This window comes from Pecten maximus, unplaced genomic scaffold (assembly GCF_902652985.1).
Source record: "Pecten maximus unplaced genomic scaffold, xPecMax1.1, whole genome shotgun sequence".
NCBI lineage: Eukaryota > Metazoa > Mollusca > Bivalvia > Pectinida > Pectinidae > Pecten > Pecten maximus.
Genome location: NW_022983015.1, coordinates 1086 through 26461, shown reverse-complemented (window position 1 = coordinate 26461; position 25376 = coordinate 1086). Strand labels below are relative to the sequence as shown.

Sequence of the window (25376 nt, the reverse complement as noted above, 5' to 3'; positions counted from 1 at the left end):
CTGCCTGTCGGCCATGTTGTTTTCCGATTAGTCTCAAAATTCAATATGCATATCTAGGCACCGAGGGGAACCTACATATGAAATTGGAGAAAGATCCCTTCAGCACTTTCTTAGAAATAGCGATAACAAACTTCAATTGTCAAAATCCAAGATGGCTGACTGTCGGCCATGTTGTTTTCCGATTAGTCTCAAAATGCAATATGCATAACAAGGCACCAAGGGGAACCTACATATGAAATTTCAGAAAGATCCCTTCATGAGTTTCTGAGAAATAGCGATAACAAACTTCAATTGTCAAAATCCAAGATGGCTGCCTGTCGACCATGTTGTTTTTCGATTAGTCTCAAAATGCAATATGCATAACTAGGCACCAAGGGGAACCTATATATGAAATTTCAGAAAGATCCCTTTATTACTTTCTGAGAAATAGCGATAACAAGAATTGTTTATGGACGGACGGCGGACCACGGATGCAGGGCGATTTGAATAGCCCACCATCTGATGATGGTGGGCTAATAAAATCTGTAAAAATGTGTTCTCTTTGATTAATAACAAAAAACATGTTAATAACAAAAAAACATGTTAACAATGGTATTAATAAATGTATGAATATTTACATATAATTCCAAAATCATGTGTCTTATAGTGTAAACAGTTGAAATAGTTCCAAACTAAAAAAATATCAAATACACGGATAGTGATGTTTCACAAAACAACAAAGACAAAAGAAATTACACATTATTATAGCAGTGTCAAGACAGAGGCTAATTAAAATGTCAAGTTTTAGGCAAACTCCAAAATTCACTGAAATTCCAGTACTTTTTCCAAAACATTTCCACATAGCATGGAAGCACTCTCTACATATCATAGACATGAGTAAATATTGATGCATTGCAAAATAAATATTGGACAATATTACAAAATCACAAATTCTCAAAATTCAGATAAATATTTCATTTTTAACCCCAAAATTCATGTATTATGTAGGGTGTGTCAAGATGTTCATACAACAATACAACTATATTCCAGTTTGGTAGAAGTAACATTGATACTTTTTGAGAAACTGATCAGGATATGAACACATTAAGAACCAAAAATTTCTAGATTCCCAGCAATCTTAATTTCCAGAGTCACTGTTCCATAGATTCTGGAAGATATTCTATAAATGAAGGCTGTGTTGTTGAGATTTTCACTGTGTGATCTAACTACATTTATACCAAGTTTAGTTTAATTTGACATGTACTTTTTAGGCAACAGATTAAAAGCACAAAAATTAAAAAGTGAAATAAGTAACATCATAGTCATGCTTAAATGCTAATGTGTACAATCAGCTTAATACATTTCAGAATAAGGAGACAACATTGTGGAATATGTATGCCAACTTGTCTACTTTGAAAAGCAAATGGCTTAATTGTAGCAACTCTGTCTGAAACTGAACAACACTTACAGACCAGTGTGAAACAATCAAAGGGAGATAATTTAATAAAGGACAAGACCAGAGTTATGTCCCTTACATGAGAGATTGTATGCAATAATAAATATGATGGTTTACCTCTTTTGTTTTTTACACATTGTAGATGAGCGTTATCTAGATCATGTTGTAATTTTGTGGTTACCATGGTAACCAGGTCACTATACTTTGTTTTTTGGGTGTAGGGGGAATTTTTTTCAGTCAACTCCTCATAAACCTGTAAACTGCTTCAAGTCAAACTACAAAGGACTGACCCCTGCGAACCGTGACCATGGTTGACCACGATTGACCATGGTCTAATTATCCATGGTCAAACCATGATTAACCATGGTCGACCTGGTTTAACCTTATAGTTGTAAAAAGTCTAATGTACTTGAGAGTTGGTTGACAATTATAATAAAAAAAAAACAATACAGTACCTTTATGGAGAACAGTAAGGCCACATGATTAACTATGTACAATGTACATGCATACATGTACATTTTTTTCATTATTATAGCAAACATCAAAAGCAAAAGTAGCGTCTTGAAAAAAAGGATCTTTCTAAAATAATATACAACTGTTAGCACAGATTGAAAACAATAAAATTACACAATGGACATGCATGTATAATTCTAAAATATCTTAGATAATAAGATTTGACAAAACATACCAATAAAAATCACTTCATTATTTGCTCTGGAAATCTAATTCAATGGCATTATTTTTTTTAAAGTACATGTACTCATAACACCCCTCTACACCCCAAGACAGCGAGGAAAATGTTGTAAAGCCGACCATCAAATTTGGGTTTGGCAGCACAATGACTGTTTGTCCTCTGTCCTGTCACACTGTGTGATACAATATAATTTACTGGAAACAGAACCAGTAATATGGTGTGCACAACACGCATAAAGATTATCTTTGTGGCACACCATATCCATCAAGTCACTCAATGTGTGACCATTGTATGTCTGTATGTCTGTTGATGATGATGATGATGATGATAATGATGATGATGATGATGATGATGTTTGTTCTGTTGTCTTTGTTGTATCAGTCTGCTGTGGTGTTGGTGTTGATTGGGATATCCTTGTCGAGTCTGTCTGCTGTGATGTTCTAGGTGTTGTTGGTGTTGTTGGTTCACGGTGGTGTGTTTGGCTGGCCTTTCTTGAAACTTGCATGGGTTCTAAGGTTTTTTACTTCTCCATTTTCTTCTTCAGTTTCAAGAAGTCATTTTTCAGTTTTTCAAATTCTTCCCAGGTCACATACCTGCAATGCAATGTAAACAAGTGTGTCTATTGCAAACAATTGATAAGTTCCCTTTAGATTGGTACGCAACACAAAAATTACTTTTGGCCAATCATGTAGTCATACCTATCAACATCTATAAATAAGCAGATCATGTGTACTGTTATCAATCCCAACCTTTAACTTCCCCTTAATTTAAAGATACTGGGCAAATTTGATGTGAAGTTATCTTGCTGAAACAGAGTGAAACTATTTGTTGAAATTAAGTGTTTTGATATGATTTTTATTGGTTGTTTTAAAATATTTTTTGCCTTTGATTTTCCCTATTAAATTTCATAAATGATTCAAAGCCAAAGAGTAGGATACCTTGAGTTTTCTCTAATTTTGGTTTCTTGGACAGAGACTGGCATGGCTCTTCTTCAAAATGTCCCTGCAATTCAGAAAACATACATATATTTTCTAACATTTAAAACCACCATAGAACACCAACACTGAGATACAATACAGTACCATACAAGTTGTATCATTGTCTCAGTACATTACAATACCTAAAAATACATGACAGAACTGTCTTTCTTTAATATTGAAGTACAGAAACCAAAAACACTATTCAATAATATCTGTGCATACATTTTAACATCTAGGTCCAGGTCAGGAAGTGGTGGTGCCCTGGGTCAGGAAGTGGTGGTGCCCTGGGCCAGGAAGTGGTGGTACCCTGGGTCAGGAAATGGTGGTGCCCTGGGTCAGGAAGTGGTGGTGCCCCGTGTCAAGAAGTGGTGCCAGCTGCACCAGTATCCTGTCTGTAAAGAAAATGGACTTTAAGACCAAATTTCAAGTCACAATTAATATAATGGACTGATTTATTTGATTCTACCATATCTTAGGAGTAGAGAAGATTTTTGAAATTTTAGTCAATTTGATCCTTTTTGGCCCCATCCCTGACAGGCCCCTTGGGGTTTGGGGACCATATAATTCCCATTTTTTGTGGACCTTCAGCCACTCAATAAGGTGTCAAATGTAACGTCATACCAGAGATTTACCTAGAATTTAGGGGAAACTACCTAGGTCATATATAAGGGAATTTTTTCTTTTGAAATCATAGTTAAATTTTAAACATGAAACATTAATCTTTATGATAGGAAAATACATTTAACTTTCTGCAGTTGTAATTTAATAAAATTTTCATTTGATATATTTAGCATCTTAAGAGGTGCTTGATCTAAATTTTTTATGAATTTCAGTTTGTTTTTAGTGGTTCGATTTGCCACAGAAAATACAGTCACAATGGTTTTCAGTTTATGTTACCTGTTCTTTTGCTGCAAAGTCAGCTTTGTTTTTTGTTCCCCATTTGATAAACATTTTGGAACCTCCCTGCAAATATAAGAACCCTTGGTCAGGACCATTTCGGTATCATTCCATGCAAGTTTCAGCTCAATCCCACCAATGGAACTTGAGAAGTTTGAAATGTGAAAAGTTTACACACTGCGGACGACGAACGACACACGATGACTATAGGTCATCCTGCCCCTAGGGGCTGCGGTGGCCGAGTGGTTAAGGTGTCCCGACACTTTATCACTAGCCCTCCACTTCTGGGTTGCGAGTTCAAAACCTACGTGGGGCAGTGCCCTGGGTCAGGAAGTGGTGGTGCCCTGGGCCAGAAGTGGTGGTGCCCTGGGTCTGGAAGGGGTGGTGCCCTGGGTCAGGAAGTGGTGGTGCCCTGGGTCAGGAATTGGTGGTGCCCTGGGTCAGAAAGTGATGGTGCCCTGGGTCAGGAAGTGGTGGTGCCCTGGGTCAGGAAGTGGTGGTGCCCTGGGTCAGGAAGTGGTGGTGCTCTGGGTCAGGAAGTGGTGGTGCCCTTGGCCAGGAAGTGGTGGTGCCCTGGGCCAGGAATTGGTGGTACCTTGGGTCTGGAAGGGGTGGTGCCCTGGGTCAGGAAGTGGTGGTGCCCTGGGTCAGGAAGTGGTGGTGCCCTTGGCCAGGAAGTGGTGGTGCCCTGGGCCAGGAATTGGTGGTACCTTGGGTCTGGAAGGGGTGGTGCCCTGGGTCAGGAAGTGGTGGTGCCCTGGGTCAGGAAGTGGTGTCATCTGGACCAGTAGCCTGTCTGTAAAAAAAAAATACAAATTTCTTCGACTTTAAGGTGGCTATTAACCAGATTGCTTTACAAAAACATGAAGGAAAAACAAATAAATAAATTTTCCTTTATTTAAATACACCGGCTACTTAAGTATTAGCCAAACTATCAAATAGCTAGGTAGTGAACTACCATGCGTATTTGTACATGTTTATATTTACACATTAGTTATTTAATCAATTTTGCTATTAAAACCAGAAATTCAGCTGATTCAAATGTCAGCACGTACCCATTCCTTGGCATCTTTAAATTACTTGAAACCATTTCCTGTTGTGAGTGTTGAGATGGCTCTGATGTGGTCATTCTACTTTGTGTTGATATGATGTCAGCTGTAGGAATACAAGAAAGATTATATAATTAAGACATTCTCAGTCCTATGCAAGAACGAAACTCATGTTTTATGAAATTTATACTAACTTACTACTTGATATGATATAGTTCATTTCACATATAAGTCAGGCCAAATGAAATCAGAAGTGTTTCCAGTTCCCAGTCCGTCCTAACCGGATAAAATGTTCCCAACCTAAACATTTTTTTATTCTAATTCTAAAAGTTGGACTGATAATTTTCCCGATTTGTTTATTACTGTTTTGTACAGTATTACACTCTGCTGTCACCAAAGCACTTCAAACACTTGTGTGTCAGGCGTCATGGTGATATCATAGCATGCAAAATGCCTGCCATTAGGGCTGGCAGTAGTTTGGTTATAGTTTAATGATAAAAGGTAAATTTCCCATCTAAAACCAACATTCAGGAAAGGGATGAAGTGGGTATATTAAAATATATACATGTAAACTATAAGATGACCAATTGCTGCTCTCTGATGAAAACAAAATAATGTTATAGTTTGAAGTGTTTCAATGATTTTTGAAGAAAAAACCCAGTTCATATCTGTATCTATGTACAATCTTTATCATTTACTTATGTCATATAGTTTATACAGTATTTGTAATGCCATTTCTTTTTCTTTTTTTAACCTTGTAGGATTATCTCTTCTTATGTTTACATTTCCTCTCAACCAATAGCGAGAAAAGGCAGAAAAGATGACCTATTGGAGAAGTTCTGAGACTGCTGAAATTAATGGAAGACAGGTATGATATTTTGTACATGTATACAAATTTATATATACATTTATGTTAACATTATATTCATGTGTATTTTGTGTCATAAAAATGACAGATGATATCAAAATTATGTACAATTCATTAAAAGATTCCAAATAATAAAGGGGACCATGGTGGCTGAATGGTTAACTGATACTTTACACAAGCCCTCCACCTCTGTGTCAAGAGTTTGAAACCATTGTGGGATATATTGTCAGATACTGATTGTAGATCTGTGACGTTTTCCTGTGAACACCAGCTTACCTCCTCAACCACATAAACTTGACATGTCTTTAAATGACCCTGGCTGTTCATAGGATGAAAAAATGAAATGAACGAAACCAAATGATAATTATACAACATGTATTTGATTGTATATACTTCCTGGCCAGAGAACTGTTATAAGTTTAACTATATCTTAGAAGAGTTAGCCATCACATTGACGAGGCTCAGGAGAGGAATCGACACTGTTACCCTTCAATGGTAACATGTTTGGCATTTCAGAAGCTTCCCTGAGTCGCATAGTGATAACTTGGGTATCGTTAATTGCTGCTGAGCTCAAGTATCTTATCCTTTGGCCAAGTAGGGAGCAGATTTGCCATAAGTTACCAGCCTGTTTTAATCATTATCCCAAAACTAGGAGCATTATAGATTGCACTGAAATATTTGTCCAAAAACCTTGCCATCAGCACAAAGAGTTACATTTTCGTAATATAAACACCACAATACATTCAAATGTTTGGCGAGTATCACACCTACTGGTACATTTTCTTTTATTTCTGAGCTTTATTCTGGAAGCATTTCCGTGTTCCTTTCCCAAACAAATCCAAAGGTCATATAATCCCACAGATGTCCTCTGCGTTGGTCTCACTTTTGCCCGGAATAGAGAATATATATCGACTTTCTCCCAATGGATTGAATTCCAAATTTTCTACGTGACCATCAAAGAAAAGGCGATAGTCATCACAGGACTTGCAGGCTTTTAATTTACGCTTATCATACTCAGCACATGAACATAAAAGGTAATTAAATACATCAAAAAGAGTAAAGTTTGGTTTATAGGCTATTTGTTCCCAATATGGGAAAAACCCTACTTGCTCCCAAAAATGGGAAATGTCTCTGTTCCCAGATAGGCCTATGAGAAAATCATTACTTTTTTAACTTTGGTAGATCTAATAAATTATTTCAACCAAGGTCATCTGACTAAAATATGTATATCAATACATAAGGATAGTATTGTCCAACTAGAACTGGTCTAATGTTATTTTCCCTGAGATCTCAAAATCTCTGCCGTCAGTGTCACTTGAAACTGTGATGTTCCCACCCTGGGGAAAGTTTTCTCCGAGGGTTTATCTAGAGGTCTATATAAAATATTTTCCCATTGGTTCCCAAACTAGACAATGGGTCATCCGTCACACTTCTAAGTTGCTGTAAAGCTTACCAAAGTTTCCATTTTTGCATAGCGGGTTTGAAGGGTCAATACCTCCAGCGTTTTAATAAAACGAAAGACAACATTCTCCCGATTGGGGTTTATATAGTTCTTGGAATAGTAGCGCGTGCAGAAGTTTCCGCTGACAGTTAATCTGGGCTCCGCTTTCATCCGTTTTCGGTTTATTGACCAATCAGCGCCGTCCTTACAAATCCCATGTTTTGTTATTGCTGGCAGACGAAAGCTTTCTATCATGCTGTCAGAGGATTCGAAAATAGTCATTTCTAGCGTAAATAACATTAGACGACACTTAAAACTGATACGATCGAAGTCTTAAGGATCTATATGAACAAGGTAAATACTCTATCATGCATGTTGAATGTGAAATCCCCCGTAAATAGCCTAGATTATATTGGTACAGCCCTATGATTCAACCACGTTAGGTGATGATGGCGGTCCTCGAGTTCGATCACAGCACAGGGGCATGTCTAGTTTTATATTAAAAAATAGTCAGAAATACCTATATATATTGGCAGGTATTTCTGACTATTTGTTTAATATAAAACTAGACATGCCCCTGTGTATGTTAGCTTGTAATTTGAGCGTCTCTAGCTCCGGCTCGTAACAATGATAACATGCAAATGTGACTGAAGTGATACTGAACAGTACATGTACATCGTTTCTTGAACGTCAAGTATGCCTGCAAAAAGGACAAACACGCTACATTATCTCTAAATAATGTCAACTGATCGTACAAAAATAACTCGTCATTTCAGCAGCTGTAGTGTTCCTTCAAAGACTATCGTTGTTTCAACAGCTGATCGTACACAAACCTTGCAGCTAACGAATCATAGAATGTCGGACGTTTCGCACCCAAAACGTTTCGCACCACGACGTTTCGCCCCCAAGATGTTTCGCACCACGACGTTTCGCACCCTATGAAAAGACGTTTCGCACCCTAATTTTTTCACTTGTTTTAAACCTTAATAATAGTTAACGTTGTGTTATTTTGATACTATAGTCGTTAATATTGTTATCATTTTTTGTGGGGTTTTCTTTTTACAGGAAATTGGGCAACTGATATGCATATTGATACATCTTGGAGATATATAGTGGTGGGACATCGGTTGGGAATTCAAACAGATCCGATGATCGGATTGGCTAATGCTGCCGATGTCGTTTACCGATTATTTAATCGGTTATAAGAATATCTTCCACAACAAAGTGCAGAGTTATTTTATTGCTCTCATACTACTAATAGTTGCTTAATTGGTTGTGTGTGTGTTTCTCACTTATATTGCTTATCATTTATTCATATATACATGTAGCTTGTGTTATTGTTGATATTGTGTTAAAAAGCCAAAGAAGAATCGTCGGCATACTGTGAGAGTAGGATGGGACACTTGTCTATTTCAATACCTTTTATATTCTTGTTATTTCTTAATTTCAGAGCTAAAATTTCAGCACACATGATAAAAATGTACGGTGCGACCGGGTCCCCCTGTCGGCAGCCTCTTTGTACCTCGAAGAAGGATGAAAAATCCCCCCCTGATTAATTGTTGCACTAGCTGACATTAGTGTGAAATACCTTAATCCATTTTATTATACCTGCTCCAAAACCAAAAAAATGAAAAACATTCTCAACAAAACCCCCAAAAAATGAGTCGAAAGCCTTCTCAAAATCATTACTCCAACAATGTTAGGTTTTACACGGCGATATACTTTTGACAGGCGCCGTGTAACATCTAACTGCCCATAGATGATTTTCCCGATGATGACGATGAAATTTTCAAAGTTCGTTTATTGAAAAAATATAGCGTGTCAACTTACATTTAAATGATCAACGGTGTCCAATATATATTTCTTGCCATAATCCAATGATTAAATGAGAATAATTTCATAACAAACACATATTATGAAGTTTTCTTCTTCCGAAGCGGAGTGGAGCGCAAGCAGACAATACTGCCGTTAGTGATAGTAGAAATACCACGTGATTTGCCGGTTAATACAAAAATGGCTTACAACCTATGTCCTACAAGCGGAATACAAAGTCTGTATCATTTCGTTCCATTTGAAATAACTAAACCTATTTTGTATCAACCTTTAGGCAGCCATTTTTAAAAACGACTAGAAAAGTGCTACAACGACATGGGCATGTATTTTGTGTGTTCTACACCGTATTATACTGTATATTTGTGTCTGTGACATATATATGGGATATATATTGCAAACATGATACGTAGACATCGTTGTAATGACCTGTCAACCACTTAATTAGTTTTTTTTGAGCATATTTCGTTCCGTCCGGATATCGGGCGAAAACTGCATCAAAGAATTAGTGCTTCAGAAATAAGAGGTCGCAGTCGGCAAAATAATATCCAATAGAAAAAGAGCCGACCAGCGGCCTCTTATGTTATAGGAGTACCATCAACACGTGCCGCCATTTGCAATGATTTTTAAAGGCTAAAGAGTAGTCTCCCTTCGGTCACGTTCGAATAGTATTCAAGGGTGCGTTCGGTTGAACTATGATCGATTAATCGGTTTCGGGAAACAAGAACCGATCATCGACATCGGAAGGCTCTAACAAGTCGTCAATCGATTATATCCGATGATCGACCCATCACTAGAGATATATATACTCCATTTTCTTGTAAATTTGTTTTTACTATTTTTTTTTTATTTACTCCCTTTTCACGAAATCTCGAAAATGCACAACTCGAATCTATAGAACTAATATTTCAAGTAGCCAATCGTACGTATTACGTAGTCACCAATAATAGTAATTGATGATTATTTGTACACGTGTTGTTGCAGCAGTACAAGATTTTATCAGATATAATGACGGAGTTTTTACGTAACAATTAATTCTGTCATAATGTGTTATATTCTATTTGATTGGTACAGTATTATATTTTGTAAACAGCAAAGTTGTACACATTACATGAATGTAAGGATTCGAAAACAAGCCTAAAGCTTATGTTAATATTCTATTTGATTCGCAGGAGATTGATAAATAATTGATATATTCATTTTTCTGACAAAATCTACGATGCCCTCTGGCGGATACTGCCTTGGCCAATCTAACCGTTGCTTTACAGTAACTCCGTAATGCTATGCAGTAAATATTTGTAAATATCGTTAATATTCACGATAAAAAATGACATATAGTAAAGTTCAGCTATAAAAAATTACCTTTTGTTTTGTTGACACAAACGTAGACACAAACGTAAGTTTGAGTCTATGTCAGCGCTTTTGAGGGCTCTGGCGGATACTGCTGTTGGCCAATCTAAACGTTGCTTTACAGTAACTCCGTAATGTTATGCAGTAAATATTTGTTTAACTTCACGATAAAAAATAACATACAGTGAAGTTCAGCTATTAAAAAAATCACCTTTTGTTTTGTTGTATTTTAAAAGTTGACAAGACAATGTGGTTTTTTTTTGGCATTTTCGTTCGCTCTGACACAACTTCCACTGCCACTTCACAATCATATTCTATCGCAAAAAAAAATAGTCCCGTGACTTACGGAGTCAAATGCAACACTGCAGTTTCGTTAGATATATGACAAAACAACAGAACCTCACAAATAGATAGTTTTCAAAGTATTTAATTTAAGTATGTTCTGTCGATGATACGTAAGAATATTTTTCCGCGTTGAACGCATTAGATTTCACGCGGAATGATACAATCGACTTTTCGCTGGCGCCATATTGCTGCTTACCTGTGACCCGGAAGAAAAATCTACTAACATCACGCTGAATTTTCATCATCGACATCTATGTGTTTTTAGCTCTCTGGACGGAGTCCAGGAGAGCTTACGCAGTCATTCTCATGTTTTTGCCGGAAGTAGAATTATTAAAATTTTGTGGACAGAGGATATCAGAAACAGTGGGACTGTCAGAATGTATTTCAAGACACATGATTGGGGTCGACACGAACTAGATTTGACAAGAAATTTGAGTTGTTAAATGTTTTCATTTTCGAGTAATCGTCAATTTACGGTGTCATTTTGGACATATTCGGTGTCACAGGGACATGCCGAACGTTATTCTGAGGAGTTATGAGGCAAAGTTCCTATATCAACCCACTGTAATGTGTATATAGTAATGTGCTGCAACACACGTATCCCTGTGCCGCTGCAAAAAAAAATGCTGCTATGCGTGTTACTTTATACACATTATGTCGTCTGCTACAGTGTACAGAGTGTCTCGCGAGGTATACGTATACGTCCCTGGCAAACACACTGATATGAAACATTACTATGTGAACGGATTTTGACAATATTTCGTCATGTTATGAAGAAATGTCCATAGTTTCTTCTCATAATATTTATTTATTTTTCCGTTGAGTATTTATGGAGCAAAACAGAATTGTCTACACTGATAATTTCCGTGTGACGCCATTTCTCTATATGACTTTACTAAAATAACGTCAAAATGGCGTTCAAAAAATTAGGTATTGTAAAAAAAATATATGATTTCTCTAGTCATATACATCGGAAAACAGTGGAAATATTATGAGATGAAACAGGAAACAATTCTCTATAAGAGTACAAAATTTCATTTAAAACGATCAATACACAAAGTCAGGAAAATTCATTGAAAAAGTTAAAAATACAAAGAATATATAGCAAAATTAAAAAAAAAAAAAAAAAAAACTAAAATTGGCACGTTACTGTATCAACGTCCAGAGAGCTACGAGGCCCTTGGCCTCTTGTTTTACTTTGGTGGCATGTTACTGAATGGGTTATAATATTGATAAAGTTTCGTCGGAATATCGTTGTTATTTTGTACATTGAAAAATCACTCATCCAGCATCCGATTTTGTCCGCCATCTTTCAGTAATGTAAACAATAATAAAAGAAAGAGTAGGTGATCAAACCCAACTTTGAATGTCATTTTCTCACTGAAATATTAACTTGCATGTGATTGATGTAGTCTGCAGATGGTTAGATTATATAGATGTTTTTTTACGAAAGAAAAAAAGTTGTTTATTCATCATGACAATATCACAACAACGGCAGTCGAGTACCATACGCATGTTTGCAAATAAAAAGTTAAATAAATTCTCACTGAATAGGGTTTCGAAATGTCAAATGGACTTGTGAATATTAATATTGACTTCGGATCTATTGATTATATCCTACGTAATGCACATGAAGTTTTTCGTTTACAGAACGCGTACCGCATTAACGTGGCTGTCTGCATGCAGATGTAGACGTCACTGAAAATTTCATCTCTAATTATAGCGACTGATTCTTTTTTTCTAATATTCGTGATGGTTTAAAAAAATAGAAAATGATCTATCATTATCATTTGAAATATTACATAACAGTCGAAGCATATTATAAAAAAGAAAGGGGTCTACGATGTACATCTACATAGACCTTTATTATGTTTGGTGGAGTTTTGAACGCTTCAGGGACGGTTAAAGGGCAGTAACTCTTTAGAAAACACCATTTTTCATGGAAATGTACTGATTGCTAAATTTAACCAGAGATATTTAAAGGCAGTGGAAATGTTATATTCCTACATCTGCGGTTTTTTCTGTCTTAAATCATTTCAGCTTCTGAATTAAATTAACCTTTAAACTAATGCACAGTAAATTATTGATAAATCAATGCAAATAATTTATTATCACTTAGATTTATTATTATTATTTAATCTTTTTTTCTTTACAACACTAGTACATATTATTTGAGAAGAACAGCAAAAATTACTAAGTTCATTATTCTTCTAAACAACAAAAATTTGTAAAACTTTTTTGTGTTGTGCATATATCCTATTGTGAAATAACTTGGCATGACTAAAGATAATAGTATTGTCTTGATGACTGTTACATACTATATCATAGGTTGAGTTAAATAATTATTTTCTTCTTGTCAATTATGGTAAATGGTGAAAACACATTTTTTTCATTTAAATTGTTAAGTCGGTTTAATGTTCAAATTCAGATTAATTTAATTAAAGCAACTATTAATAATGTATATATGTGTTAACTTTTCTGACAAAGTCTTCAAGTAACCTGATTATATTTGACAGAGAATCAAAATAAGTAATTTTGTTGTTAAGAATAGTGGGCTTAGCCATTTACAACTGTTTAGATTCTACTTAATAAGGTTTGATTTTTAACATTTTGGCAAATTTATCTTATCAATATCCAATTTAGTTTTAAAGATAAGCAGTACTTCCATTTTTATGAAAATAAAAATTACTTCAGTGTTCTAATAATTTAAACACATGAACAATTGAAAGAAATACATTTGTATGAAAAGCATTCATAATGGACTTTGAAGAATGCTACTACATGTACAGTTCATCCAGTTTGGGCATTCAAACTACATTTTCATCTGACAGATGCTGCAGATTAAAAAAAAAACCTCTGATTTTGAAATCGATGATATCAATACATATAGCTACATTCACATCTCACTAACATTAATTAACCTGATATATATACCATACATACATATATATATGTATCATGCAGTTACAGTTATGTATATGGTACATATACTATTGCGGAGAATATTTGATGCAATGTACATAAGTGAAAAACAAAATTCCACTTCAAATTGATTTGAACTGTACATGTGAATGAATGTGTTTTTGTTGTATAGATGATTTGTAGCTACACAGTATGGAGTGTAAACATATAACGTAGAGTGCTATATGAAAATCATGTTCACTCTTAAGAAACTGTCTCAAGTCTGAGCTGATATGAGCATGTAATTCTAAGTTTTGAATATAGTGCTTAGTTTAATGTGCCCGTCGTGATGGTATACCCTGCCCTGTCTACATCCGCATTCTACGCTTCCAGAGTCTGTTTATCAGACCCAGGTGTTTTTAACCCACCATCATCAGATGGTGGGCTATTCAAATCGCCCTGCGTCAGTGGTCCGTCCGTCCCTCCATCCGTAAACAATTCTTGTTATCGCTATTTCTCAAAGTACTGAAGGGATCTTCTAAAATTTCATAGGTTTCTCTTGGTTTCTAGTTATGCATATTGCATTTTGAGACCAATCGGAAAACAATATGGCCGACAGGCAGCCATCTTAGGTTTTGACAATTGAAGTTTGTTATTGCTATTTCTCAGAAAGCACTGAATTGATCTTTCTCAAATTTCATATGTAGGTTCCTCTTGGTGCTAACATTAGTTATGCATATTGCATTTTGAGACCAATCGGAAAACAATAAGGCCGATAGGCAGCCATCTTTGATTTTGTCAATTGAAGTTTGTTATCACTATTTCTCAGAAAGTGTTGACGGGATCTTTTTCAAATTTCATAAGTAGGTTCCCCTCGGTGCCTAGTTATGCATATTGCGTTTTGAGACTAATCGGAAAACAATATGGCCGACAGGCAGCCATCTTGGATTTGGACAATTGAAGTTTGTTATCGCAATTTCTCAAAAAGTGCTGAAGGGATCTTTCTAAAATTTGATATGTAGGTTTCCCTTGGTGGGTGGTTATGTATAATGCATTTTGAGACCAATCGGAAAACAATATGGCCGACAGGCAGCCATCTTAGGTTTTGACAATTGAAGTTTGTTATTGCTATTTCTCAGAAAGCACTGAATTGATCTTTCTCAAATTTCATATGTAGGTTCCTCTTGGTGCTTACATTAATTATGCATATTGCATTTTGAGACCAATCGGAAAACAATATGGCCGACAGGCAGCCATCTTGGATTTGGACAATTGAAGTTTGTTATCACTATTTCTCAGAAAGTGCTGAAGGGATCTTTCTCAAATTTTATATGTAGGTTCCCCTCGGTGCCTAGTTATGGATATTGCATTTTGAGACTAATCGGAAAACAACATGGCCGACAGGCAGCCATATTGTATTTTGACAATTGAAGTTTGTTATCGCTATTTTACAGAAGGCATTGAAGGGATAGAACAATCTGCCACAAAATATCATTCAAAACCTTGACATAACATCATTCAAACCAGGGCTCGCACACACGATAAAATCCTAAAACAATCACACAAATGTTTTTAACCTGAGCTCTCTCTTATCTAAAAGCTGGTAGAGTCATTAATTGTACTAGAATACTAAAAACAATATATATTTTTGCCTATAATTGTACGTTATCTAGCGAGTGTCTAGCTAGATTAGCCGAACTCGCGGGCTTGTCACTCATTAAAACTGTTTATGTTGTAAAAAAGAATGTTAGCATTTAACTTAGAATTACAGTTTTCGTATTATTTTAGAACACAAAGTTTACGATGTTATTAAACGTTCTAATTACTGAACTGAAACTGTAACTGAAGGAATAATCGTAACTTATGAAATAGTAAGTTTTTATGTGTATTTTATTCCGGGTTGCAATATGTAATATAATCAATTAACAGGAACATGTCAAGTTGTTATGTAAACCAATACAATTACCGGTCACACCGCAGGTGGGCGGTGCTACGGGATTACTTTGTCAGATCACAGGTAGATATAAAATGGCCCAGACAGTGAAGTGATCACCGAAGGCTGGATTCAATAACAAAATACAATAATATACACTCGTCTGATCAAAGTGAAATTTTGCATGGTGTTAGATAAATGTATAATCTGTATGCAAAATGTCCCTCGACACCCGAGTGCATGCTGAACTGCAACTTCAGAGGTACATTTCCGTATTATGCAATCATTCGATCGGAGTGAAATTTTGCATGGTGTTAGATAATGGTCTATATATGTCTCTGTAAGTATGTTACAGAAAAAAATATCAAAAAATTCTTCATTAACGAAATCCTGGGCTTGCAAAATGTCCCTGGTCACTCATTAGGTACACCGCTAATAACAACTCGGATGTGGCTTCGCACAAACATTAACGACTGTACGAAGGGAAGCTACAACACAAACATAGCAAAGTATTTACACCAGTAACGAAGGTACAAAACAATAAAAACACGGTCAAACAAAATATAATGTTAATAATAATGTATAAGTTTAATCATTTTCTATTTCAATAAACATGTTTCACTGGGGGCGAACCGTCCTTTTTATTTTATTTTTGTGGTGCGAACCGTCCCTGTTGGGTGCGAACCGACTTGGTGCGAAACGTGTTGGGAGCGAAACGTCTGGATACCGAATCATATATACCAAATTAAAGGAAAAACATCTGTCTGATGATTGAGACTATTACCAGTGGTACATCTTCGACGGTTTGTCTACATTTACAATTTTCCTGAAATTAGGTGGTTTATCTATGCCGATCGAATTATTAACCTTGATTATATATTAGATGTATTGACAGACGAGGCTAGGACCTGTACGTCCTTTGGAATGAGAGGCCTTTAGAAGGTGATCTAAGCCAAAAGTTTGAGTTATTCCCCTCCATTGTAATTCTTTTAGTTAGTGAGATACATTTTGGGGATTCAGACGACTTGGAAATACATGAGCAGACGTGTCGTCTTTATGATTTGTGAACTGACGATGTAAAAGGGAGTTCCTCCAACCTCTCATTCACTACATGGTGGAGAAATTGAATTTAAAGTGGTTTGCATTGTAACTTTTGATTGTAATTTACATGTGAAGCTGGCGAGATTAGACTCACCGATCCCTATCATCTCACTGCTTTTTGGCGGGTCATTTTTGACAGATAGGGCCTGCATGTACTCTTTGAGTTATAAATAGCCTATGAGTACTGTTGACTTTTATAATTTTGAAAGTGATGTATCAAATGAACTATTTTATGTGCATCAAAAAAACTGGATTTGAGGATTTTAACAAATTTTGTCTGTGAATAATTACTTAGTGAATTCTATAAAACGAAAACAATAATAAAAAAGTAGCCGGAAAAGAATTTCTTGAATTACGATGCAATGTATCATAATTTAAGTTGGACATCTGACCTAGGCATGGTTATTTTCAGTTGGTCATCTAGTGAAGATATTTTATCACATGCATGTCAGAATTTGTGAAGCAGGTTCTTTAACTTATCAATATGCAGCCGCGAACCTTGTGTTTTGATGCTTTTGTTCACTGTTGACTTTTTCACAAGGACAGTTCATGAAATCCTTGCTTATTACCATTTTGAGAAAACAGTTCCATGCAGTGTCTAAAAAGCTTACAAGTGCCATTGCAATTCATGGTCGTAATAATTTTCAATGACGCTGCAAAATTTAATTTGACACTTCTTTTGCATGCAATGCATCAATTGATCTGACGCTTCACATTTAACCCCAACTGTAATAAGTCTTTATGATGTCCAAATTATTCTTTTTTTTTGGTCCAATACCCAGACTCAGCAAAGGGCATATTTGCTGTGATCAGTGACACTAATTAATAGAAACTCCCATCCTAGGAGTCGATTAAAAGAGCCATTTTATTATGACTAATCCAACTGTCACTGCTAATATTGCCAAAGATTGTGTGAAGTTAATGCCTATGAAGGTTTGACATAGCGCTGGCCCCCACACTTTCTTTTATTTTTCACCATACATGTTAATTCATGAAAATAAGCTATAATTGCATAAATGAATGTTCAGTGATTGTCTCCACGTCCATGTATCAAGAGATAAACAATATCCTGTTATAAAAATAAGCCCTGGAGTCTTTCCCCACTCCTAAAGACTTAAGTTCTTTTGTTATATCTTTTGAAACCATTGAGATCCCCACTTCATAACCATATAAAGTATTGTTGGCCATCAAGTGATAAACACAACCACCTTGTTAAAAAGGGGCCCTAGGGTCTTTCCCCACCTCTAGGGAGTTAGTTCTTTGTTATATCTTTGAAACCATTGAGATACCCACCCTATAACCATAAATAACATTCTTGGGCATGAAGAGATAAACACAATCATGTTGTAAAAATAGGCCCTAGGGTCTTTCCCAACCCTAGGGACTTGGATTCTTTGTTATATCTTTTGAAACCATTGAGATCCCCACCCCATAACCATATATAGCATTGTAAGACATCATCAAATAAAGCTGTTAACAACATTATTTTGAAGTTTGATCAAATCAACCAGGTGAGCGATACAGGCCCTCTGGGCCTCCTGTATATTTTTGTACAATATTTTTTTTTGAAATGAAGCCCTCCCATCTAGTTAGTGTATTACAGGTAAGTAAAAATTTAATGCAAATGATGTTTTTTTTATAACTTATTGACTTGCAATAGACTAAACCCCTTTGTTTAGTCAAATTTTATTTCTGTGGGCTTATTGCAGGATAAAAATCAGATACAGTATTTATATACTGCAGATCCATCAAGAAGCCACAGTCGACAAGAGCTGGGGTCAGAAAGGCAGTCCCTGGGAGTTCAACCTGCGTGATCTGTTTCGATGGTGTGATCTTCTCTGTCACAATCAGGTACAATTATAGTCGACTTATTTTTATTTTTGTCTTTCCTGATAATATGATATCAAAATGTTGTATCTGATTGAAGAGCCTAATTCAAGGTCAAGGTAACAAGTAGAAAGGTCAAGGTTATTTGTAAAGATTGAAGGTTATATGACAAATGGGCACTTTTCCTTGTCCAAACAATTATTACAGTTGAAAAAAATATGCAAGTGTTTTATAGATAAATGAATAATCATCAACATTTTGTGATCAAAGCTAATTAAAGTCTGTTGATTAATGGCTGACTTCCATGATTACGAATAATTACGGTATATTGTGAACTGCTGGTTGCCAGTGGATTTAACCCTGGTGAGTTTGTTGGCCTACTGTACAAGGAGAGACTGGGGACACTTCAGGATAAATATAATGTAGGTCCTGTACAGGATGTTAGAGTCACCATGGTAACAATTTAGGATTATCAGGTTCAGATGTAGGAAAAGTAAAATTTTGTGTGCTTTATAAAACATTCTACTTTTCACATATATATATATATTTATAGCCTTGATTGTCTCTCAATTTTTTGTAATTTTTATGATTAAATCCATTCCGCAGTATTAATTGTTTCAGGATGCAATAATCGACCAAAAATGAAATAATTCAAAATATAGTACAGATTTTCTCAGCTTTTCTAGTGTATATGTATTGCATGCAAAACAGATCTGAAGACACAATTTTATCCTCTTATGGCATATTCATTGCTCTCTCCATATATGAATTAGTGACTTCATTTTTAAATGGATATGAATCAAACTTTATATTTATATTCGTAAAATTCAAGTATAAGAATGCCTTGACAGAGTTCATGATTCAGGGTATTAAAGTCAAAATCATGGTTACAAGTACATGTATTAGTGGTAGAAAATCTTCGTCATCACTATCAGACTTCAATTTTAAACAGATTTTTGTCTCATATATTGTTCAATTGGCACCTAAGGGAATTTTTTTTTTTTTTATTTAATATTTTTGTACTTGCATTATACTTTTATTGACAAAACTAATTATTTCATCATGATAACACCACTGGGAATCTTTTCACAGTCAATGTTTAAGTAAATAAATAGATTATTATCTAGTGTCTCTGTTACATCTTGAAAAAAATTATAATCAGAAAATCTTCAATAAATTGTTTAATCTTTTGAAATGTATCTTCCCCTTAAGATGTACAAGTTATCTCATTATTCCCTAAAGTCTGCACCAAGAAAAATGGATAAACATGCACTTTTTAAAGTTGGACACCACATCATTTGAGAATTTGTATTGCTTGCTTTGTCTTGTCTATAGGTGAAGGATCTGTACGAGAGGATATTTCCTGATAGTCTGCCATTTTATGTGCCCAGTAGACAAGTAACCATTTCCAACAGTGTAATACAGGCAGGACACTCATTTCTCTGCCGTGAAGAGTTTGTGTCAAGGGAGACAACTCGGTCACTGTACCTCCTTCACCACCTCCTGGAGCGTATGGAAGCAGTGATGAAGTACGTCCAGATTAACTGGATGCCCATTCTTGTAATTAAAAAGTATTCCACAGATACATGTATATGTCAATGTAGTCAGTTTAATTATTTAAAAATGGCTGATGTTAATAATTATGGTGATAGTGCTGTCATCATTGGTATTTATATTTGTGCATGAGGATGCCATTTTTGTTTCCATATTAACTTTACCAATCTTTGAAGCAAGCTATATCAGTTCCAGCAAGCAGTCATTGATAAGTGTTTTCATCCATTTTGTGAGCGGTATAACATATATTATGATATAATGAATATCATATAATGCAATATGCAAATTTGAATTTGAGCCCAGTTGGGACCTCAGTCCTGTGGTAAGACCAGTTATGTCAGTTCCAGCAGGAAGTCTTTTGATTAGGGCTATTCCATTAAGATATCCACTTGACCCCGCAGGACTCCAAAATAAATCACTTGTATCCATGGTTGGATTTCCTTCCTATTACTTCTAGTAATTCATTTAATAAATTCTATAGTTGGTACCCCTTAACCAAACCTGGAGTGGGATAGATGTTTTACTGGAATAACCCATAATGTTTTCCTCCATTTTTGTGAGCAGTATAACAAATATTAAGATATGATAAATATTGTAAATATTATAAATTTATAATTTGACACCAGGTGGGGCCTCAGTCCTGTGGTAAGACCAGCTTGGTCCAGCTACTGTCCAGTTTGACCGGCCATCACCTACATGTTCTAGCAATGAACTGTTCCATGGACACCACAGAACTACTGGGCAGATTTGAAGAGGTTTAGTACTCCAGTAATCCGTTGTACAATCTGTCAATTTGTTATAAAGTTAATGCAGCAATATACAGTGGACCCGCGATAATCCGAACGCCGATAGTCCGGAAAACTCGCAGTCCGGACAGAAATGCACGGGAACGGATTTCCGTAACGTTATTTGTACTCACCAGTCCGGAAATTCGGATTCCGATTCCGGAAGCCCATTTTGGGAACGGAACGTACTTTTCATTAGTAAATTTCCCTCAATAATCCGGACGATTTTTTCACCACGAGGAGAAAAAAAAATGTCGGGGCAAGTCACCCGTGTCGACAGCTGTACAGACTATCGCTTGACACTGTGCGTAGTCATAGCGACCGCTGCCAGGTCATAGCCCCGGCTGTTTACCTGTGTTACAATGTGTAGCTTTTGTTTTTATAAAGGTACCTTGCTTTTTCTCTGCGACCTAAATGTTACAGAATTTATGCACAAACATACAGTACGTGATACGATAATTAATCAATCTCAAATACATGTAATAAATTTATGATTGGTAATTAACATCATTAACACTTGTATTGGGTAAACACGGATATCGGCTTTGTAACACCGTTACGTGAAACGACGACTCATTGAAAGATGCATGTTATCAATTACATACACATTTACGTATTAAGCAGTGATCACAAGAACTGGGTTGATTACACACAAATTAGTCAATAGTCGTCTGATACTTAACTAAGCGTCACATTGTTAAGTGAATACGGGTTTAATAATTATCGGACATCTTGGGTAGTTCTCGCTGGTGTCGCTTACTTTTAAATAGATAGCTTGGGGTTTTAAAAACATAGTTTATTTTTTACTTTCTACAAAACAAAACAAGAATCATATCAGAAACATAAGTATATTTATTGTTAAAAAATCTGACAATTAGACGTGTTTATGAAACGTCCCGGATTGTATATAATCAAGGGAGATAACTCTTACACGACAATTTTTTGACCTGGTACACGAAATTCGGCAGTCCGGAAAACTCTTAATCCGGACTGTTTGGACTGGGAACGAAGGTGTTCGGATTATCGAGGGTCCACTGTATTATAGTTTCCTATTGTAGGGACTGAAAACGAATTTTGCAGATTAGTAGATTCTGTTGTCATTAATTCAAACCAGTAAAGCCACATCCAGAGGACTGATAATCTTTTTCTCTTACCCTGGACAGGGATATCCACAGTTTTACTGGGGTGAGATTTCCTTATCTCACTCTAGGTAAAAGATAAGCTACATATACTTTTTGCATGTTCTCAACACTTTCATTTTATCACATCAATAATACCATGATGTCACGGTGACTACACAATGACGTCATGTTGACAATTCAATCAGGTCACATCAACATTTCCTGGCATTGACAGCCCTGCAGGTAGGGCGTAAGAATTGTACCTGATGTCCCCATTGCATGATCGTAAGAGGCGACTAAATTTGGGATCTTATCTTTTCTCTTCTTTCTTAAGAACTTTTTCTTCCTAACGTCTCCCTTGACACTGCCTCACTTTTGGCCTTTAGTTGAGCGTTCGCCCCTGTGAGGAAGGCTTTGGGTTCTTTCCCTGGCCGAGACATACCAGAGTCTTTAAAAATGGTAGTTGCTGCTCCTGCTTAGCGCTCAGCATACAAGGAGTAGGACGACTGGTTCGCCCGTTGTCAGTATAATGTGACCGGGTGGGGTGTGCTGCTGGATGTCTTTGGCAGTATGCTTCAGGGAGGTAGCACTATAATTCGGCAAAAGTTCCGGCCTATCACAAGGAGACTTAACACCAACATACTGCAGCCTCCCAAAACACACATACGCACTCAACACACGCATGCATGTCGCACATACGGGAGGCCGTCCTTAAATGACCTTAGCTGTTAATAGGACGTTAAACAAAGTAAACCAAACCAAACCAAACCTTGCATTGATGTAACGTCAATATTAGATACATAAGAGGGTATAAACAGGGTAAGAGAAAAATAATCTTTCACCCCCTTGGGGGTGAGACAGGGGAATCTCAACCCTTGGGGAAAGATAATTATGCTGCCAAACACCCGGCAAGCCTCGTGTTTGGCAACTTAATAATCTTCCCCTCACGTTGAGAATCCCCTGTCTCACCCCCAAGGGGGTGAAAGATTCTATTAGTCTACATCACAGGGGTGATAATTTCCTATTAAATTTAAAGAAAAATCTTATCCAGAGGGTTGAGATATCTTTGTCTACATCACACAGAAACGATTATTTTTCTGCCATACTTTCTTGCTAAATGTCTCAGGTTGTAATAGGTGATATGAATACATCATGCCATCATTGTATACAATGTGTAGTAAAATCTGTACCACAGATTGACAGAACCAGTGTCGTCTGTCCTCTCTGATGTGTTTACTGACTATTTCCTGTTACTGTAGGCAGATATCCAGAACCATGTAGAGAAACTCGTCTACACAACCGAATCTGTTGTCTTGGATACCACCATCCTGCTTCTCCAAGGTCAACATGTCAGTATGGCAGGGAGGCTGCAACAATCCTGGAACAGCTTCAGGCAGTGTGAAGATGCGGGTCGGTACAGTTATGGTGGAAATCCTATTGGTTCGTTGGGTATCATGTGACAATCAACAAATAGTTTAATTACTCTAACACCTCCATTGAGACTCTAATGTTTTGATTTGCTGAATTGAATCACATGACCCAACTAATAATACAGGGTTATAAGAGATTTATTTCAGAGTCGTTAATGTTTACGTGGAGGTCAGTTTCCTTTATTGGCTAAAATCTTTGTTGACAACAAGATGGCAACTGTTTCAGAGTTTGGAATGAAACTGTCGAGTGTAGAAGAGCTAGAATCTGTCGAGGTCAAGGTCACATGTCTGACAGAGGTCATAAGTGACATTAAGCAGTCTCTCCAGACTCAGACATCTGATAAAGGAGCCGGTAAGGACATAACAAGAATTCTTACTTCAAATTCCTTTATATTTGATGTTAAAATGTATTTAAAAATGACAAATTGTAAATTGTTTAACTATTCAATTGAAAGATTCAAATGGCTGCCTCTCTTGTTCCTCAGACGATAAATGTATATACAGGTATCTTGATTACAGGCCTAAGATACATTGACAAGTTTCCCTTTATTATTTTTTCATTTCTATTGTAAACAGTTAGAAGTTGTATATAATATGTAATGGGTATCTTCTTTAAATGGTTTTAAGTGAAACGGAGGGAATTAGGTTTCCTCTCAATCCGTCTTGTGCATAATATGTACATAGTGCCCAATTAAAGTTTGTCAGCGCTTTAGCAGTTTCACTCCTCGAGGAATTTTTATCAAACTTAACACAATGATAAAAGACCATGTTGTCTTGAACAAGTTTGAGTTTCATGTATTTTTGGGTCATGGTCAAAGTCGCTTACTGTTTTTAGCAGGGCACGGTAGGGGATATGTATTGATTTAGCACTACCCAGACTGAGTATGCTTGTTTTGTTCAGTAGCAAAAATTTAATAATTATTCAGTACATTTGTACATCTTTTTTGGTGTGGCTAAAAAAGTACCTGACTGTACAAATTGAGTGAGACATGTTCTGAAATTACATAAGTTGATTAATTTATTGAGTATGGTGACTGACATTTTCTAATAATTTCAGAATTTCTGAAGACAGTAACAGACTTGGAGTCAGAGGTGACCTCCAAGTTAACGCTGACCTATGTAGGGTCAGGCAGCGGGGCATTTAAGTGGGCTGACAGCGTGCTGGTACAGGCATTACAGGCCGGTCACTGGCTACTTATCGACAATGTCAACTTCTGCAGGTATCAATTGTTCACAGAGAATAACATGTTATGTCCTAAATAATGTAACAGAAAGGTATGCTCATTGCTTGCGATCCTTTTATCCTTTAAAGTAAACCTGCCAAGACTTCGTATTAGTTTGGTTTATTTTGTTTAACGTCGTTTTAATAGCCAGGGTCATTAAGGGTGTGCCAAGTTTTTGAGGTGGAGAAAAGCCGGAGAACCAGGAGAAAACCACCGGCCTATGGTCGGTACTAGGCAAATATACTACCCCATGTGGGTTTCGAACTCGCAACCCAGAGATGGACGGCTAGTGATAAAGTGTCAGGACACCTTAACCACTCAGCCACCATAGCCCCTAGACGCTATGTTAAGTTCTGTTGCTAGAATATTTCAACAGCCATTGAAATTTGTATGTTGATATACAGAGGAGCCCACTTATTTGCATATCGGTTATTTGAATATCCCGTTTATTTGCATAAAATTCTCAGGTCCCGATTTTCTTCTTCTTTATCTTTGTATTTTAATCCCGTGTATTTGCATCGACTAAAACACTGACTCCCGCTTATATGCATATAAAAATTCCAAAAAATCGAAAAATTTTAATTGATTTTAGGGTATTTTTGTGATTTTCCC

At 36.3% G+C, this 25376-nt stretch overlaps 1 protein-coding gene and 1 long non-coding RNA gene across 6 annotated transcripts; one reads left to right on the top strand and one right to left on the bottom strand.

Moving 5' to 3' along the window:
- Nucleotides 1-388: 388 nt before the first annotated feature.
- On the bottom strand, nucleotides 389-3507 carry LOC117321268. Its single transcript, XR_004531283.1, has 3 exons — nucleotides 3332-3507; nucleotides 3068-3131; nucleotides 389-2722 (listed from the first exon to the last, which is right to left on the bottom strand). It is a non-coding gene; the product is annotated as an uncharacterized LOC117321268 (long non-coding RNA).
- A 1650-nt stretch (nucleotides 3508-5157) lies between these two features.
- LOC117321267 (midasin-like) lies at nucleotides 5158-24870 on the top strand. 5 transcript variants are annotated; one of them, XM_033875737.1, is made up of 7 exons: nucleotides 5158-5923; nucleotides 18568-18675; nucleotides 19987-20211; nucleotides 20832-20960; nucleotides 23371-23521; nucleotides 23768-23893; nucleotides 24599-24870. In XM_033875737.1, exons 1-7 carry the CDS (start codon nucleotides 5876-5878, stop codon nucleotides 24802-24804), a joined length of 993 nt encoding a protein of 330 aa, XP_033731628.1. In that variant the 5' UTR covers nucleotides 5158-5875; the 3' UTR covers nucleotides 24805-24870. The 5 variants fall into 5 exon arrangements, with proteins under 5 accessions (XP_033731628.1, XP_033731632.1, XP_033731631.1 ...); XM_033875740.1 differs by lacking the exon at nucleotides 5158-5923 and adding an exon at nucleotides 6149-6418; XM_033875739.1 differs by lacking the exon at nucleotides 5158-5923 and adding an exon at nucleotides 7583-7718.
- The last annotated feature ends 506 nt before the right edge of the window (nucleotides 24871-25376 follow it).